The 20,642-nt window shown below is 42.3% G+C and overlaps 1 protein-coding gene across 2 annotated transcripts in view; it reads left to right on the top strand.

Moving 5' to 3' along the window:
• The window catches only part of LOC106606842 (acid-sensing ion channel 2), a 469,551-nt gene extending 449,806 nt beyond the window's left edge, over window positions 1–19,745 (top strand). For both annotated transcript variants that reach the window (XM_045720107.2, XM_045720106.2), the window contains 7 exons: window positions 2,326–2,476; window positions 3,683–3,739; window positions 12,973–13,126; window positions 13,759–13,850; window positions 14,717–14,796; window positions 16,013–16,081; window positions 16,782–19,745. In XM_045720107.2, coding sequence (XP_045576063.1) covers window positions 2,326–2,476; window positions 3,683–3,739; window positions 12,973–13,126; window positions 13,759–13,850; window positions 14,717–14,796; window positions 16,013–16,081; window positions 16,782–16,883 — 705 coding nt within the window. In that variant the 3' untranslated portion in view covers window positions 16,884–19,745. The remainder of the gene's footprint in view (window positions 1–2,325; window positions 2,477–3,682; window positions 3,740–12,972; window positions 13,127–13,758; window positions 13,851–14,716; window positions 14,797–16,012; window positions 16,082–16,781) is intronic.
• The last annotated feature ends 897 nt before the right edge of the window (window positions 19,746–20,642 follow it).

The following is a 20,642-nucleotide window of genomic DNA, read 5'->3' as shown; positions in this document are numbered from 1 at the left end:
TTAGCAAATCCATGTAGAGCTCCCAAAGCCTAATTCCAAATCTAGAGTCGACAACTTGAATTATGCCCCTTGTTGATTCAACTGTTTCATTTTAGTTTTGATCAGTTTCTAATATGCTTTCTAATTGCTGACGTGCATCCCAATGGCAGAGTGTGTGGTCATTGATGAATAATCTGTGGGGAGGGGCAGAGAGGGTCCTGGCCGTCATTGGAGTGTATTTAATCAGGTCATCAGTTCACCCCATAGTGGGCGCTGACATCTATCTACTCTGACGATTTGATATTTGATTACAGCAGGATAATAGTGTTATACATCAGCCAGAGCCCACTCCAATTAGGACAAGAGGAAAGATTAGCAGAGGTATGAAGGTGATGGGAAAGGTGATGGACTGACTGCTGCTGAGGAGCACCTGCCTCTCATCTTAATGAAATCGACAGTGCTGGGAAAGTCTATCTTCCTAGAAGTGATGAAGGGAAGACTGTTTAATTGTGAATGGAGACCTATAGGAGCGTGGCCAGACCTTCAGTATATGAGTGAGGCCAGGGCTAGTTTGAAATGTTTTTAAGTGTTGGCTTCATTAGTCGTGTTTCAATCGAGCTGTAGTGGAGCAGGTTGAGAGCTCCAAGTTCCTCGGTGTCCACATCAACAACAAACTAGAATGGTCCAAACACACCAAGACAGTCGTGAAGCGGGCACGACAAAGCCTATTCCCCCGCATGAAGCTAAAAAGATTTGGCATGGGCCCTGAGATCCTCAAAAGGTTTTACAGCTGCAACATCGAGATCATCCTGACTGGTTGCATCACTGCATGGTACGGCAATTGCTCGGCCTCTGACCGCAAGGCACTACAGAGGGTAGTGCGTACGGCCCAGTACATCACTGGGGCTAAGCTGCCTGCCATCCAGGACCTCTACACCAGGCGGTGTCAGAGGAAGGCCCAAAAAATTGTCAAAGACCCCAGCCACCCCAGTCATAGACTGTTCTCTCTACTACCGCATGGCAAGCGGTACTGGAGTGCCAAGTCTAGGACAAAAAGGCTTCTCAACAGTTTTTACTCCCAAGCCATAAGATTCCTGAATAGGTAATCAAATGGCTACCCGGACTATTTGCATTGTGTGCCCCCCCCCAACCCCTCTTTTACGCTGCTGCTACTCTCTGTTTATCATATATGGATAGTCACTTTAACTATACATTCATGTACATACTACCTCAATTGGGCCGACCAACCAGTGCTCCCGCACATTAGCTAACCGGGCTATCTGCATTGTGTCCGGCCACCCACCACCCGCCAACCCCTCTTTTACGCTACTGCTACTCTCTGTTTATCATATATGCATAGTCACTTTAACCATATCTACATGTACATACTACATCAATAAGCCTGACTAAACGGTGTCTGTATGTAGCCTCGCTACTTTTATAGCCTCGCTACTGTATATAGCCTGTATTTTTACTGTTGTTTTATTTCTTTACTTACCTATTGTTCACCTAACACCTTTTTTTCACTATTGGTTAGAGCCTGTAAGTAAGCATTTCACTGTAAGGTCTACACCTGTTGTATTCGGCGCACGTGACAAATAAACTTTGATTTGATTTGATTTGAAAATCAACGTCTCGCTTGCTGATATCAAGGGAATTCTGTGTTCGAGTTAACAACAACAAACTATCTGGATGCATGGATACAGTATCAGTTTTTGATTGGACTGATTCTTCTCCAATGTTATCTGTGCTAACAGACATTTCACAGCCAAATCTGACCTGGCAGGATACGGATTATTTTGGTCCAAGAACTGGTATTTGGCTGAGGAAACTGCATCTCCCACAATGCAGGGGGCGCTGGGTGATGGATGCTGAATGGAGAGTAGCGGAGCGGCTGGAGAGGGCCACCTGCATGCAGGGCAGATGGGCGCTCACACAGCTCCTCCTGGTGTCCCTCTCTCCTCGTCTGCTGTTCCCGTCTCCAGAGCCATGGGGGTGTGGTGGGGGCGAGAGGGGGGAACATTTGGAGCTTTTGTGTTCTTGGAACCTGTTGTGAGTTTTCACAGCGAGAGACTGTATCTGTGAATGTGTCCCACTCAGCCCAGTCTGTTGGCCAGACCTTCCTTTTGTTCCTCTGTCATCTAGCCTGCTGTGTTCTAGAGAGGGCCTTTTGGAACCTCTCTCTGATGGCTCTAAATCACAATAACACCATGACATCTCCTATGTGTCTATGGGAGTTTTAGACTTCAGCTGAGTGTTTTTCCCTGTCACTCTCTCTCTCTCTCTCTCTCTCTCTCTCTCTGTCTCTCTGCTCCATCCCTCCACTGTGTCTCTCCTGTGTTGTAGCTGACCTACCTGCCTCCTCCGTGGGGAGAGTGTGAGTCCAAGGCGCTAGACTCTGGCTTCTTCCAGGTCTATAGTGTGACAGCTTGCAGGATCGACTGTGAGACACGCTACATCGTGGAAAACTGTAACTGCAGGATGGTGCACATGCCCGGTAAGAGCACACACTTTCTTTCCCCTTATCACACTAAACAAAACATGTGGATAGAGTCTGTAATATTGCATTGTCTGGGCCATGGGCAAAACAAAAACAATTGTTTGGGCTATGGGCCATGTTTTTTCATCAAGGACTATTTGAAGACATAGAACAAGGTGAGGAAAGTTTGATGAAGGAGTTACAGTAGTTGTTGCGGTTGATAAAGTAATCTAAAGTCTGTGGTGGGTTTGAAAAGGTCAAAGAGCTGTAAGGTGTAAGGTCAAGGTTTGTGTTGGTGTATTAAAGCTTTCTGCTCCAAGGCTTGTCTATCACCTTGCTCCACACAAAGCTATATTTCTCTCTCTCACACTCTCTTTAGGTGTGGTAGATTTTTGCATGTTACGAGTCTCCTTGACTGATTCCACAGTAGGGTTGCAAAGGGAGGGTATATTACTGGAAACGTTCACAGTTTACCATTAAACTATCAGAATTTTGGTGTCTTTCAAGGATTTTGTGTAATCTATCATAAAACATCTATTGGCCCTTTTGGGTACTCCAGATTATCCCAGGTGTTATCTATGGCCCTCTGTGTGGTCGTATCACATGCAGAATATATAACATCATTAAATAAGATGATTTTAAAATATCAACAAAAACTAAATAAATATGACAAAGCTGTAAAACATGATCATAAATATAAACCATCAACTTAGGGAATACCATTGGTGTTTAATATGAGAGATTCATCATAATATCCTTTATCATTTTTTACACACTTTAATTTATTTTACTATGTCGATATGTATTTGTTGTCAATGTTTTGGTGTCAAATTGGTGGCAGTTGTGAAGAAAAGTCAATAGTTGGAAGAGTTAGATGCTTTTTTCATTAATGAGGCTATTTTCTCTTGACCCATATGGTCTAGCTACTAGAAACTCATGAACAATATGGACACAGATTTATGTTATTCAAGTATAAATTACCAAAGTTACGATAGATTGCCATAGATTTTCTGTTTATTACCCCAAATTACTGAAGATTCCGGTAACTTTAGTAAATCACTGATAGCTTTGTAACCCTATTCCACAGAAATCTGAGCTGTTTACAGTTTGTTTTTCTCAAACTCATAAGTCATCCAGAGGTACTACATTTCATAAATATATCTAGCAGAAAAGCTGAATCTGAACTTTCCTCCCCTTCCTTCTGTGCTCCTTCTGTCCTTCTAGGTGATTCTCCATTCTGTACCCCTGAACAGTACAAAGACTGTGCCGAGCCTGCCCTCGGTAAGTCCACAATATGAATGCACACAAACGCACACGGTTACATGTCTTTTTGTCGAAGGTACTACGCAGCGCACAGACCCCCTCGCGCATTCAACATCGTCAAGTTTCTTTGTAGGACTATTTGGCAGGAAACTGTGAAGCCGGCTGTATCGCCTATTGCCTTTTCTGTTTCTGAGTCTTTAATTAAAGAATGTGAAAAAAAATTGTGTCTGTTTGCTACTTTTCATTAAATCACGCATAGCTGTTCTTTATATGGCCTAAAATACATGTATTCATATGGGCAGAAAATGATCTATAGGCTATAGCAGTGATCACCAACAAGGCATTCCTTGTCGATCACCAAACATTTCTGTAAAAAACCCAACAATAAAGCCTTCTGTTCCTATTTTTTTTATTTGTTTGGCGCTGTTGACTGTAGATGCAGTTGATTCAGCAGCCCTAGCTCCGGGAAGGCAAAGTGTCCCCATTTTAAATTATTTCATGATTCTGAAGGTAGAACTCCACCTACCCAGCAGGCCCAGAGAGCAAATCAAGTGCACCTATAAGCCTGTTTATATGAGTAAGTACATTACATGTTTAAGTTGTTATCCAGCACTGTCAACACTTTGTTCAACATTTTTATGAGCCATAAAATGTACGTTCTCCCTACTTCCACTCACGCTATAACCAGCACTGCATCTGCAATAGAATTGGTGCATGAGGCATAAATAATGCAGTGTGAATTTAGTTTTTCCATCAGCTAACGGAGGGAGAGCGGAGGGACGGTATTGTTGAGTCGAATGAGAGGCAGCCTCACCGCTGCTCCCTTTCTCCCCTCAGACTGACTGTCAGATGCTGGCCATCAGTCCAGTAAAAACATATATATATATATATATATATATATATATATATATATATATATATATATATATATATATATATATATATATATATATATATATATATATATATATATATATATATATGTATATATATATTATACTCACTCAGCTGTGCCTCAAAAGTAATACAACAAATGATCCTGTACCAGTGTGATCATATACCATTTAAAAATATATATCATTTCAAAATTGGCAGGGCAATTCAAGCATAGCATAGTGATAATGTATTGGGCCTATAGCCTACAGCACAAACCTAATTGCTACAGAACAGTTTTAATTGGTTAATGTTGCATAGGCTTAAGTTTTTTTAAGTCATGTTTAAAAAATACATCTGCGGCAGATCTCGGCTGGCATTATAGTACAGTAGGCTATACATTGCACAAGAAGAGTATAAGCTATTTTAAGAGATTTAAGAAAATGAATGCAAATGTATGCTGCTAATGAACAATAACTAGGCCTAATTGATTACCTTTGAAACTATCCTCTTTGAACTGCCGGATCTGAATAAATGTGTTGGATGGATGGCTTCGATAGTCCAGCAATCGAATTTCATGTTGTTCATATGCTAATAATCCAAATATTCTGCTTAAAAAGATCTTGCACCGCTACCCTCCTCATTCGTTATTCTTAGAGGAGGTCAGAGAAAGCTACAGTGGAACCCGAATTTATCCTCTGGGTGCGTGGAAAAAATATCCTGCTGCATGAAGGCTACCCCTACAGACAGGAACGTGCACCGAATATCACACTTTGAAATGCCGACATCGCGTAACCCTGAATGATGAGGTTACAGTGTCTGGATACCTGGTTCTTTCAGCGCCCGGAACATCAACTGGAGGACCCCCTGACATACTTTCAGGCAACATGGGTTGGGGAGAAAGTCGGACTCATTGGAAGAAAGCCAATGTTTCCCATATGTATGGCTTGTTTAACATAATAATGGCTTTATTATTATTTTTCTTACTATTGATGACATCATGCCCAAGGCCAATAAAATTGTTACTAATATGCTTCTATCTATTTTTTTTTCTTCTGAATTTTGGTGCTGCTACGATGCTGTCCTGCAAGACTTGGCAAAGACCAACAATGGAGTGGAGAGCTGGCATTGAACTTTTTGTTGAATCTTGGCTCTACCCACCCCACCATTTGGAAGTTCATCGAGGCATTGCAACGACAGCAGCAAGGAGGTGAAATGAGAAGGAAACAGCAACTTGCTGGCATTCCACCGCCATGGCAAAGACCCTACTACCATAAGCAACAGAAGGATCGGACGTTGCTGGTTGAGAAGTAGCCTACACCAAAACTCAACGGATGGAGTCTTACCTGAAGCGCGTTGCCTACACTTTCAATTAGCAGTTGTGAATACTCCAAAATCCATCTGAGAGAAATGAGCACCTAGTCTACTTGGACACTTCTTCAAGTTCAACCCTTTCAATGACTCCAAAATCCTTATGAGACCAGAACACTAAGCACATTCTTGGATGATTTGTTTGTGAACTTGTTTTTATGGAGCTTCATTGTCATGTAGCCTACTCTTGTATTTTTGGGGTTATTTGAAAAAAAAATGTAGGCCTACTTATTTTTGCCCCGTCATTTTTTCTATTTTGCTAAGCTTTTTTGTTGATAAATAAATGTTTTATAGTAAATGGTTGGTGTTAGTGGATGGTGTAAAAACTAGAGAAAACCAAAAACCATGATTTAAAATGAAAATAGATTGTAGAAACTAGATATAGGTCCAGATATAGTATAGGCTATTTTTAGCCTTCAGCCTTTATATAACCATATGAATGAATTGATATCCACTTAGTGGTCAGTTTATTAGGGCACATCCTTCTAGTACCGGGTCGGACCCACCTTTGCCTCCAGAACAGCCTGCATTCTTCGGGGAATGGAACCATTGCTCAATTGGTATCAAGGGACCTAACGTGTGCCAGGAAAACATTCCCCATACCTTTACACCAACGCCACCAGCCAGTATCCTTGACACGACGTGACTCACTGTCTGCAGGAGTGAACCAATTTTGTGAATGGGATGGTGTACCTAATAAACAATATTCTACCCATATGAACACAATTATTTTAGGCTATAACTGAACCAATTTCTGTAGGCAATATAGCCTATACAACAGGGATCATCAACTAGATTATTTTCTTGAGCGGATGGTTTGGGGGCCGGAACATAATTACAAATAACTTGTAGATTACAAATTGACCACAAGATGCCCAAACAAATACGTTTGACTAAAACATTTCAAACCTTGCTTACATTTGTATACGATGTGTCTCTCTATTACGCATGGGAATACTTTGGAACAGATTTGTTCAATTAAAATCCAACAATGTCCAACAATAAAAATACATTAAAAAAATTGGGTGGCCAAATTTGGCCCATGAGCCGCCAGTTGGGGAACCCAGCTATACAATATTCTGCCCATATGAACAAATACAATAGCCATACATGATTTAATGAAAAGCGGGAAACATACATATATAATAACAGACTCATGAACAGAATCAGGCAATAGTTAACATACACAACATGGTTTCACATTCTTTAATAACAGACTCATAAACACAATCACACAACAGGCTAGAGTGCAGGCTGTACAGCGCACTTCACAGCTTCCCCGGTGCTTCACAACTTCCCCAGGAAACCCGTAGTCTCAAGTGGACAAAAGAGTAGTGTTCGTGGTAAAATATTATGCGTTGCTGCAGTGCTTCGTATTAATAGAATACTTACTGGGAGTGCAACACCTCCCTCCTCCTCTCTCTCACTCATCCTCTTGTTGTTGCAGTTTGGTTTGAAATGATTTGACATCATAGCATTCCTGTTTCTCCATGGGCTAGGGGACATAAAGATAGCATGAAGGTATAGGTACATTGGTACATTGTGTCAACACAAGTGTCTTATCAATTCCCAAAAGATTTGACACATTCTGTATTAGTTAGCTACACATGTATTATTGATCATTCATAGAGAATACAGAGGTTCTCTCATTGTGCTGGTTGGCCCTGGTATTTAGGATTAGTATTTACCCAGCTGTGTTTTTCTTCCTCTAGAAAAGCCAGGTCTAGAAACCTCCCTCGGTTCATTTTACTTTCATACTGTACTGTGTATATTACAAATAAGGAATCTGTGTTTATCTGTGTGTGTGTTGAGAGGAGGGGGAGCTGTATGCATTCACATACAGTAAAATCATTCACATACAGTAGGATCATTCACATACAGTAGGATCACTCACATACAGTAGGATCTCATTTTGTGCCTAAACCCATCTATATTGAACTGTTATTTTCTGTAAAACTGGGATATTGACTTTTTATTCTCACTTTCTCCTTCGTCAAATTTTTTATTAGGCTGTTTTTATACCTTTACCTTTACCACAGACTCATACTTTACTGAAGGGATAAATGAAAATCAGATGAGACATGACCTTGTTTATTCCTCTAAATTAACTTTATTGAAAAGTGTTTATGTGTTTTGTGTAGTAGAGGTGTCTAACTCCCCTGCTGATATCATTAAGGGGAGGTGTTCTCTCATTCTGTTACCTACCGGGCGACAGACACACACAAACACTGGTAATTATTACGCTTTGGCCCTGGCTCATCCACTGTAATTAGGCAATGTGTCTCAAATAAAGAGGATATGAAGCCTGTGGAGACTGTGGAGAGCTAGAGCTAGAGTACCCCCTTGTGCTTGGTCCAACCTGGCCAGCTCCCTCTCGCTCCCTCTCACTCCTCCTGAATTGGTTTAATTTGAAATGGCTGTGCTTATTCCATCCGAAGACACAGACCCAATAATTCTATGCAAATCAGTTCCTAGTTAGACTGTGAACCAATTTGATATACCCACTGCACCATTTTCACTTAGTAAAGTTTGAAGTTGTTCTTTTTTTATACCAATGTGTCAGTCAGGAAGTTTGGGAGACAGAAACAGTGTGGCTTCTGTTTTAATGGAAGAGAGCAGCATCTGTTCTCACTGAAGGGTCCTGTGACTAGATTACAGAGGAACACAGAAATCTTCTCTGTGCCTAATTATACACACAGAGGAAAACACAGACATTTGTTGTCCTGTGAAATGTCGACTTAGATAGCATTGCCCACAGTAATGTGATCATACAATCACGTTACTAGCGTAATCGTTTTACAAATGCGGTTTCATTGCAGGATGAATGACAGAAGATCCTCTCATCTCACATAATGGTTTTAAACCAAACGTACAATAAAAAGGATTAGCTTGTCTCCGGGTTGAACAACTGCTAGCTTAAATATAACATTCTGTTCACAGCCAAAGACAGCGTAATGGAGAGTGTTAAGTCATTAAAAACACTGTTTCTTAATAAGCTTGGAAATATGAAATAAAGCAGACGATTTGGTTAGAATAATTGTTTTTGACAGAGATGAGACGGTGGATAGAGAGAGAGAAATAGAGAGAGAAAGACAGAACGATAGAGGGAGAGAGAGCGAAGGCAATAGAGAGAGAGGTAGGGAAGAAGAGGAAAGAGAGTAAGATAGTGATGTGGGGAGAGAGAGAAATAGAAAGAGGGAGAGAGTGTGTAAATCAGGGTTATGAATGCACACTGCTACCCGGATCCAATAACCCCTTATTTGAATGAGAATGAAAAGGGACTGAGGTGCCATATTGAATTTCCTGTTGCAATTACGTGACCACTTGGCCCTGAAGGCTATTAGTAATCCAAGGGAGACTCCGTCCTGCCCAGGGCGAGCTGGGGAGACTGCCATACTATTGTCACAGTGAGAGATTAGGGTTGGGAGATCAGATTTGATATTTTTATGCATTAAGGGAACCTAGCAGCAGGCTAGAAAGTGTTGAGAATGTGAGTGAGACTGGTTATTGTCAGAGGAAATTGATTTGGATAGGACCAGACAGATTAGACTAGTATTTTTATACTTCCAGGAATGGATAGAAATGTCTGGAAAATTCATAAAACATTCCTGTGTATTTCATGAGGGCATTTACAGTGTCCACAGTTGTTGAGGGTAATAGTTCATTTACAATCGGTAATAACTATGAGAATAGAAAGGTTCAGAACTTTTGTGAAGCATCACAGCACAGTTGAAAAATATATGGCAAATGGAAATCCAATATAAATGGCGTGAAGAGATAGATGGGGGGATTGAATGGAGCTGAAGGGTGGGACAAATAACAACAAGATAACAAATGTAAAATATGCTGTGTCTGTAAAATGTATATAGGGTCACATTGGCTGCGGAGAACGTGATCACACAGTCTTCAAGAACAGCTGGTGCTCTCATGCATGTTTCAGTGTCATTTGCCTCGAAGCAAGCATAGAAGTAGTTTAGCTCGTCTGGTAGGCTCGTGCCACTGGGCAGCTCTCGGCTGTGCTTCCCTTGGAGAGGTTGAGGGTAGAGGAAGGACAGGACTAGATGATAAAAAGAGAGTTGCAACGGGGAAAATAGTCTGGGTAGCCATTTGATTAGATGTTCAGAGGTCTTATGGCTTGGGGGTAGAAGCTGTTTAGAAGCCTCTTGGACCTAGACTTGGTGCTCCGGTACCGCTTGCCGTGCGGTAGCAGAGAGAACAGTCTATGACTAGGGTGGCTGGAGTCTTCCTCTGACACAGCCTGGTATAGAGGTCCTGGATGGCTGGACCCTACTCACTACCCTCTGTAGTGCCTTGCGGTCGGAGGCCGGGCAGTTGCCATACAAGGCAGCGATGCAACCAGTAAAGATGCTCTCGATGGTGCAGCTGTAGAACCTTTTAAGGATCTGAGGACCCATGCCAAATCTTTTAAGTCTCCAGAGGTTTTGTCGTGCCCTCTTCACGACTGTCTTGGTGTGCTTGGACCATGTTAGTTTGTTGATGTGGACACCAAGGAACTTGAAGCTTTCAACCTGCTCCACTACAGCCCCATTGACGAGAATGGTGGCGTGCTCGGTCCTCTTTTTCCTGTAGTCCACAATTATCTCCTTTGTCTTGATCACATTGAGGGAGAGGTTGTTGTCCTGGCCCTACACGGCCAGATCTCTGACCTCCTCTCTATAGGCTGTCTCGTCATTGTCGGTGATCAGACCTACAACTGTTGTGTCATCTGCAAACTTAATTATGGTGTTGGAGTCGTGCCTCGCCGTGCAGTCATGAGTGAACAGGGAGTACAGGAGGGGGCTGAGCACACAGCCCCGAGGGGCCCCTGTGTTGAGGATCAGTGTGGCGGATGTTTTGTTACCTACCCTTACCACCTGGGGGCGGCCCGTCAGGAAGTCCAGGTTCCAGTTGCAAAGGGAGGTGTTTAGTCCCAGGGTCCTTAGCTTAGTGATGATCTTTGAGGGCACTATGGTGTTGAACCCTGAGCTGTAGTTAATGAATAGCATTCTCACACAGGTGTTCCTTTTGTCCAGGTGGTAAAGGGCAGTTTGGAGTGCAATAGAGATTGCATCATCTGTGGTTCTGTCGGGGCAGTATGCAAATTGGAGTGGGTCTAGGGTTTCTGGGATAATGGTGTTGATGTGAGCCGTGACCTGCCTTTCAAAGCACTTCATGGCTACAGACAGGTTACTTTAGTGTTCTTGGGCACAGGGACTATGGTGGTCTGCTTGTACCATGTTGGTATTACAGACTCGGTCAGGGAGAGGTTGAAAATGTCAGTGAAGACTCTTGCCAGTTGGTCAGCGCATGCTCACAATACACGTCCTGGTAATCCGTCTGGCCCTGCAGCATTGTGAATGTTGACTTTTTTAAAGTTCTTACTCACATTGGCTGCGGAGAACGTGATCACACAGTCTTCCAGAACAGCTGGTGCTCTCATGCATGTTTCAGTGTAATTTGCCTCGAAGCAAGCTTAGAAGTAGTTTAGCTCATCTGGTAGGCTCGTGCCATTGGGCAGCTCTCGGCTGTGCTTCCCTTGGAGAGGTTGAGGGTAGAGGAAGGCCAGGACGATGGGGGGGGGGGTGTTAGTGTTAGATGAAAATAATAAAGGAAATATATTTTTAAAGCTATATGTATGCATTTATGTGTGTTTGTGTATGTACAGTACCAGTTAAAAGTTTGGACACACCTACTCAATCAAGTGTTTTTCTTTATTGTTAATATTTTATACATTATAGAATAATAGTGAAGACATCAAAACTATGAAATAACACATATGGAATCATGTAGTAACCAAAAAAGTGTTTAACAAATCTAAATATATTTTATATTTGAGATTCTTCAAAGTAGCCACCCTTTAACTTGATGACAGCTTTGCACACTCTTGGCATTCTCTCAACCAGCTTCATGAGGAATGCTTTTCCAACAGTCTTGAAGGAGTTCCCACATATGCTGAGCACTTGTTGGAAGCTTTTCCTTCACTCTGCAGTCCAACTCATCCCAAACCATCTCAATTGGGTTGAGGTCGGGTGATTGTGGAGGCCAGGTCATCTGACGTAGCACTATCATTTGTTTTCAACAGGACAATGACCCCAAACACACCTCCAGGCTGCCTGGAGGTGTGTTTGGAATCATTGTCCTGTTGAAAATAAACGATAGTCCTACTAAGCGCAAATGGAAAAGCATTCCAGGTGAAGGTGGTTGAGAGAATACCAAGAGTGTGCAAAGCTGTCATCAAGGCAAAGGGTGGCTACTTTGAAGAATCTAATATATAAAATCATAATTTAATTTGTTTAACACTTTTTTGGTTTATACATGATTCCATATGTGTTATTTCATAGTTTTGCTGTCTTCACTATTATTCTACAATGTAAAAAATAAAGAAAAACCCTTGAATGAGTAGGTGTGTCCAAACTTTTGACTGGTACTGTACACATTTACAAAACAAATATATGGGGGATTGTAAATGATAAATACAATTATATTGATGGAAGCTACAATCTATCTGCAATATTAAATCTACCCCATAAAAAAAATAGCAGTAGCAATTACACTAACCACCCTTCAGTATCTACAAATAGATCATCCTGGAGGCAGAAGGATCAACATTTATTTTCTCCCATCATTATGTCTTTGGTACACTGTCCCAGGTAAAACATGTATACTGTTAAATAGACTCTGACATTTCTGCTAAGTGCATCAAGACGTACGGCCATTCTGAGGTATATGCTGTAGGGAATGCTGTTGAGATGGGTATGTGTTTGTGTGTGTACCCTCAGTTGCCCTCAAACTAAAGTCAACTCTCCCTCTCCACTCTCTCTCCGTCCTCACCCATTACCCCCTTCCCTCCCTCTCCCCCATCCTCACCCATTACCCCTCTTCCCTCCCTCTCCCCCATCCTCACCCATTACCCCTCTTCCCTCCCTCTCCCCCATCCTCACCCATTACCCCTCTTCCATCCCTCCCTTCATCCTCTCCTTCATGTCTCCCTGTCTTCTCCACTGTAGCCAAGTTGTCAATGCTGGAGAGTAGTAACTGCATTTGTAGGACACCATGCAACATGACACGCTACAACAAGGAGCTGTCCATGGTCAAGATCCCCAGTAAGACCTCAGCACGCTACCTGGAAAAGAAGTTCAACCGCTCTGAGAAATACATCACGTAAGTACCTGCCTATAGGAGGCTCCAGAGGAACAGATGAATGCATTAGAAGGAAAAATCTAATATACATCATCCTACAGTATCACATATATTATATGTAGTAATAATGTGTGGGTGGAAAGTGAAGATATTACACTGAGATGTCTTTGACGCTCAGACTAATGGGAAAGAGAACTGGGGCCTGGTATTGAAGAGATCCGTCATGTTATCATGTAATGGGATTTTGATGATAATAACAATAGGCATTCTCTAGTGGATCCAGTCATCAGTTGAGATGCTACTCTACTAATGACATTGTATGGGACATATGGTTCAGTGTAGAAGAATAAGTACCCTTACTTATGGCAATTGATAATACAACAATTGATATAGTAGGTATAGTATGCCCTGTATGTCTATTTCCCCATTGACAGAAAGATAAACACATTTTGAAAAGACTAATGGTTAATAAAACTTTCAAAAAATACAATTAAAAAAACTGATGGATTTAGACTGATGGCCTGAAGAATGACTGATGACTTACCAGTTCATTGATTGATAGTTAAATAGGATGACAATATCAAGATAAATGTGTTGTCTTCTCTTGAACATGATTGAAGTGTTATCTGATCTTATCGATGTCTCTCTTTCAGGGATAACATCCTAGTCCTGGATGTGTTCTTTGAGGCCTTGAACTATGAGACCATTGAGCAGAAGAAAGCCTACGAAGTGGCAGGCTTACTGGGTATAGTCAACTATCTAGCTATTACCTACCTATCTTCTTCCCCTCTCGCTCTGGCTCTCGCTCTGGCTCTCGCTCTCCATCTCCTCTCTCTCTCTCTCTCTCTCTAAAATTCAAATTAAGATACATTTCATTAAATAAAAAATAAGATTATAAAAAGGAAAAGAAAGAATGGCTAATAAATAAAGAACAACATGTACATGGATGATGGTTACACTATATATTACTGTCAGTTATATTCAATGTAAATACTTCAGGGAATTAATGGTTATGGGAAGTCAGGCTATGGCAATCATATACATACTGTAATTGGCAGTAATATTTGCGGTTTCTCCCCCCCCCCCAGAATAGTCATTAGTAAATGCACAGAAGTTGGGAATTGATTGAGATATTTTCTTGAAAATTATCATCTTATTTGGGAGTATTTCTCAGGAAAAAGTGCATCTCTGTCTGTACCTCCCCTGTAATGCAGTGACCACATAGACGCTCTTCTTTGGGTAGCCATGTCTTTTTGTGTCTCCCTTTTTCTATAGCCAGTTGGTGTTCCCTGAGCCTGTATTTGGTCAGGATCTGTCTCTGTTTTGTGTCTCTGACAGAGTAGAGATGTTCTGCGTTTTTGTATTCTGTTTTGAGGGCCAAATAGCAATTTAGTTTATTCAGTATTTTTGTTTCATTTTCCCAATTTGTCAAATAGGAGGTTTTCATTTCTGTAACAATTTGATTGATTTCCCTGTGTGTTTGGATAATAGAGTTGTTTAGTGTTTTCAATAGCTGCCATAGGGGATTCTTTTCAGGGATCAGCTCTTGGGTTTCCAGTGCTTGCTAGCTGTCTCTCTCCTCTCTCTAACTGTGTATTGTTGATCTTCCAGGTGATATAGGTGGCCAGATGGGTCTGTTCATCGGGGCCAGTATCCTCACCATCCTGGAGCTATTTGACTACGCCTATGAGGTCAGACATAGAACACACACCATGTTGAAACTTCCAAAGACACACACATTCTCACAAACGCATTATCAAACACTCTCACAGACAGTTATGTTTGGCGGAAGAAATAATGACAAAAAAATGAATAACAATTCATATCAGAGACCCCAGTCTAATAGGTTACACACACATTTCTCTACAGACTCAAGGCCAATCACACACACACATATTCACATTCACATTTAAATTGTTGAGACGAAAGAGCCTTGTCATATCTCTGTCTGGGCTGAGTGATTGAGGTGCGTGATCAGTCTTTTCATTAAGTCAGCTCAGCTGTTGGTCTCTCTCTCCTACTGCTTTGGTCTGCATGGAGCTCTGCCAAGGACAAACCAGTCATTCTGTGCCCTCTGGGCTTTAGAGATACTCATGAAAAGTAATTTTTTTCAAACCTTTCTCATATTTTAATGGGGAGCCTGTGCGGGGTGTTTTGTCGCAGACAGAGAGAGCTGCTGCTCTGGCTGTGGTTTTAAAGACCGCCACTAAAATAACAGCCTCGGTGACGTTTGGCCTTGAGTCAAGATATTATTACATATGCTGATGCCTAGTCACTTTACCATGCCTTCATGTACATATCTACCTCAAATACCTGGTAGCCCTGCACAGTGATCCGGTTCTGGTACTCCCTGTATATAGCTCCACAATGATCCGGTTCTGGTACTCCCTGTATATAGCTCCACAGTGATCCGGTTCTGGTACTCCCTGTATATAGCTCCACAGTGATCCGGTTCTGGTACTCTCTGTACATAGCTCCACAGTGATCCGGTTCTGGTACTGCCTGTACATAGCTCCACAGTGATCCGGTTCTGGTACTCCCTGTATATAGCTCCACAGTGATCCGGTTCTGGTACTCCCTGTATATAGATCCACAGTGATCCGGTTCTGGTACTCCCTGTACATAGCTCCATTCTTGTGTATTTTATTCCTCTTATGTTACTAGTTTTCTTTTTATTGTTATTTTTAAACTCTGCCTCGTTGGGAAGAGCTCGTAAGCAAGCATTTCACGTTAAAGTCTACACCTGCTGTATTATTTATGGTGCCAATTATAACAGTTAAAATTCACCTTAAACTAAATTGGTCATAAGTTACCACAGCATGTAAAAACCACACATCATGAATCATTTTGTGATACTGTGTATGTCCTTATGACCTGATAATGTGTGTTACATATATATGTTGTCAGGTGGTGAAGGACAAGTTGCTGGACCTACTGAGCCGAGATGACGAGGAGGAGAGCCACGGAGAGGACGTGGTAAGGTCATCAGGTTAATCTGATGACAAACTGGACTGTCACACTGTTTGGAATATGTTTTATACTGTATTTATGGCTTAGCATCCAGCCAAACCTCAATATGATTTATATTATTCTGTGCCAGACAGCTATCCCAATGTCATTCTCAGTTATTGACAAGAAAGGAGATGAGATCTCTCCTACTGGATCGTGTCAAAATGTCACTCAGTGTATTTTTATTTGAATTAACCAGGTAAGTTGAATGAGAACACATTCTCACATACAGCATCGACCTGGGGAATAGTTAAAGGGGAGAGGATGAATGAGCCAATTGGATGATTAGGTGTCCATGATGGCATGAGGGCCAGATTGGGTATGTAGCCAGGACACCAGGGTTAACACTCCTACTCTTACGATAAGTGCCATAAGATCGTTAGTGACCACAGAGAGTCAGGACACCTTTTTAACATTGCATTTTAAAGATGGCACTCTGCACAGGGTAATGTCCCCAATCACTGCCCTGGGACATTGGGATCTTTTTTCAGACCAGAGGAAAGAGTGCCTCCTACTGGCCCTCCAACATTGCTTCCAGCAGCATCTGGTCTCCCATCCAGGACAAACCCTGCTTAGCTTCAGTGGCAAGTCAGCAGTGGGGTGCAGTGTAGACGTGTGCATGTGTATAAGTGTACTACACGCATATGTGTGTGTCACCCTACCTCAGAGTTCCTGTGACCCGGTGGCGAACCACTCGGAGGCCATCAGCCACACGGTGAGCGTCCCCCTACAGACCACCCTGGGCACGCTGGAGGAGATCGCCTGCTGAGCCCCCAGCCCAGCTCCACACACCAGGCAAGGCGACTGTGAGCCACCACCACACGGGGAGCCAGTGAGCAGCAGCCTCTTCCACAGGCTACCAGGACAGAATGATAGTGACTTTGGTGGGGAGGATGGGTGGCTGGGTGGCTGGTCAGAGGAGAGGGTGGCTGGGTTGGGCTAGACTGGGCTGGACTGGGCCTCCCCTCCACACTGTCACTGCAGCACTAATGGGGATTAAGAAACTGTCACCTGGACTTACTGGTGCTCTCTGTTACTGGAACTGTTACTGTTACTGTACTGCTGGAGGAGGACAGCCGCCTCCCCTCCCCCTCACGTGCTCATCTACCTGACTCATAGGTCTTCTCCAGTTCACAGACAGACAGACTACACTGTAAACCTAACGGGAAGGGACTCATCTCTGTCCTAGACATGTGTATTCACTAGTCACCCATCGGTCAGTACTGCCAGACATTGTACCATAACAGTTGCTGTGAACTGTCCAAGTTGCATGCGCTGCTTCCTCTCGGAGACGGTTTCTCTCTTTGGTGATGCTGATTGGCTGACGCTGGACTGCAGTGTTGCTTTACTGTACATTTGCCCTGTCTCTCTCTCTGTCATTCTCTCTCTCTCTCTCTGTCTCTCTCTGTGGCCTATGAGATGAGGCCAGCTATAGAAATAGAATGTATAGATTGAACATGGCTCACATTAACATATTTCATATGACTCATCCATCTAAGGCAGTTCCATTTTGTTGATGCACTGTTTTCTTAGGCGGCAAGTTGTATATCTACGGGAAGGGGTGTTGGGACTGTATTTGCATTCATATTGGGAAAACATGAGCATTCTAAAGAATCAATTCCAAAATGACTGTTTTGCATTCGGTTATTTATTTTGTTGTTTAATGCATCCGTTCTATTGATTCCACTCCTATCAATTTACCACAAGGTTAGTACGCTGATGGAAGGCAAGGTACTGAGCTGCTTCTTAACAACATATTAAACAGGTGCCATATTCCTATGTGTAAACTCATGTAAATTATTAAACGCTTGCCTCTTGGCGGCAGCGCCTCAGTGGGGTAAAAGCACTCATTGATGACTGAGGCTGAGCCAAAACCAGAGAGGTGGAGTATGACATTGTTTACCTGGCAGAATACAAGCAGAGTACAAATGTCGCTCATAAATGAACATGCTGAGGGGGTTTAGTTTCATTTCAGCTGCATGATGTGGGTGTGTTGTCTGGTGAGAACTGACGGACTCCCAACCATATTTTACATAATGGACATGGCCCTTACATGGAGATAGCCCAGCTAGAAATTGAATTGAATTGAAAATTGAATTTCCATGATAATCAAGGCTCTATTAATGGAAATAATGTTTGGACGATAATAATTGCACTGATGTAGATTCAGATGAGGGGAAATGATCTTCTGATTCATTTCAGGATACAGGGTGTGTTGTATTGTGGTGTTAATATTGGTGTTGTGGTACGAAACAACAAAACGGGTACGAGACAGTGTTCTGTCCTGTCTACAGTGGACATGTTATTGAAGAAAGACTTACATGAACCGACTTATGACCAGTTGACATTTTGATTTGAAGCAAATACAAATTTTGTAACAGAGCAGGATAATACTAACACAACGGATTCAAATAATCAAGCCCAACATGTGAACCTGTCGTTTGCAGAAACGGTAGCCTGTCGACTTTGCCGGGACTATTGTCCATCTCTGCCTGAAAGACACAAGGTTTGTCAAATTGGAGGTGATTTTAAGCCCAATATTTTTTTATAGACGATAGCCCCAACCAAACACATTTAATAACCAGTAATAATCAAAATCACCAAACCATGGGTGGTGTGAAATCCACAGGTGTTTTTCTGTTCTCAAAAGTGACAAAGGACTATCCAAAGCCCTGACATGAAACGCTGACTGGTCTGAGTCCATCTCAAAAAGGATTTGGTTTGCACTTTATGTTTCTTTAACACCCCTCCCATCTAGTGCCATCACACTAAAAGGGACCGTATTGCATCACTATGATATGACGAGTACATCCACCCAGAGTAGCATATCAATTAGCCATGATTATTCAGACAGGCGGCAGGTAGCCTAGCAGTTAGCGTGTTGGGCCATTAACCGAAAGGTCGCTGGTTTGAATACCCAAGCCGACAAGGTGAAAAATCTATCGATGTGCCCTTGAGTCAGGCAGCTAAACCTAATTTGCTCCAGGGGCGCCGTACTACTATGGCTGACCCTGTAAAACAACACATTTGACTGCACCTATCCGGTGTATGTGACAAAACTTATACTATGTCATCGTTATAATGTACAGTACAGGTGGGAATGAACTCCAAGTGCTTTGTGAACTATGATTTCCTGTCTGTTGTTGACCTGCTGTGTGTAATCTAATCTCTCATGTATGGCTTATCATGTCTCCTTTAGCAGTGACCTCAGCCATCTCCAGGGGCGGACTTGCCATCTGGCATTTGCCCGAAATGCCAGATGGGCTGGTTCATTTTTAGCCTAGTGGGCCTGTCTAACGGGGAAAAAATTAGCAAGATTATCATTATCTGACCTTGAGGAAAAATATGGACCGGTGTGAGGGCCTCAAGGAAAAAAATGGGCCGGTATATTACAAATGCGAGAGCCAATTTCAGGTCCCAGTCCTCCCCTGCTTCTCACCTACTGTATAGATCTGTCCATGGAGAGAGGTGAACTACTATGGGACACATACTGAGTCTCAGTGAAAATGCCACTGGTTGTTTCTTCTCTTTTGGTTTCTATTGTTATTGCAGGACTGCTTTTTCATTTTGTGATGCAGCGTACAGTATCTGTTTTTAATGTGAAATGATTAAAAAAAGGTTTTGCTGCGGGGGTCCTGTCGTGTTTGCCTTCTTGTGTAGATACTCATTTCTTCATAGCTTTGAAAGAGGATCCATCGTGCAGACCACAAGCATAATACTCTGTCATACAGTGCTTGTGGTTTGTGGGAAGGGGTGGGAGCTTGGAAAAAGGCATCAGCGCCTACATTATGTTGTAGTGTTAGAAATGTAAAGGGGAGATCCTATTTCACTCTGACATCTCTCCTACACAGACTTAATGTGCACTGAAATGTCCTCCTCTCAGCTCCCAGTGATAACAGCAGTCAGGACACCAGAGGACTCCTCCAAGCAGAGCAGTACTAGTAGACAGACTGAGGGAGAAAATTCACTTGAAAGCCATGTTGTGTTGCTGGTCAGGTTCTATTTTGTATCAGCACTCTCCAGGAACTCCTGCCAGCTATTTGCTCTGTCTGTATCAAGAGCTGTGTCTGCGTCTTCCCTCTGGGTGCCCTGTTGTTCCATTAATACAAGTGTCTTATAATATTAGAGTTCAACCCCAGAATCTAAAAATCATATTATTTATGGATGACAACGTCCTACAAAACACAAATGTTATGCAGTTAATTTAGCTCATGCTGCTGATACAGTGAATTGTGTGTGCACTTGATTTACTTGTAGAGTATTGCCAGAAAAAACAATCTGCCAGTAGACGGTGACCTGAGAATATTTACACATTGATTAGGTTGATGGATGTGTAATTAAGGAACTTTGTTACCTGTATAGATTTTTCTCCCTTAGGTTATTGCATAGGCAGTGTTAAAATGTGTTAGCAAAAGATCTTGGTGAGAATACACCAACACACATGGGCAAAGATGTCAGTCGAGCATACAATTTAGATTAATGGTGAAATAGATTATACATTTTGAAACCTTTTTGTGGATGTTTTGTT

The sequence above is a fragment of the Salmo salar genome, chromosome 06 (assembly GCF_965601325.2).
Source record: "Salmo salar chromosome 06, fSalSal1, whole genome shotgun sequence".
Taxonomy (NCBI): Eukaryota; Metazoa; Chordata; class Actinopteri; order Salmoniformes; family Salmonidae; genus Salmo; species Salmo salar.
This window is presented reverse-complemented; position numbering and strand designations above follow the sequence as displayed.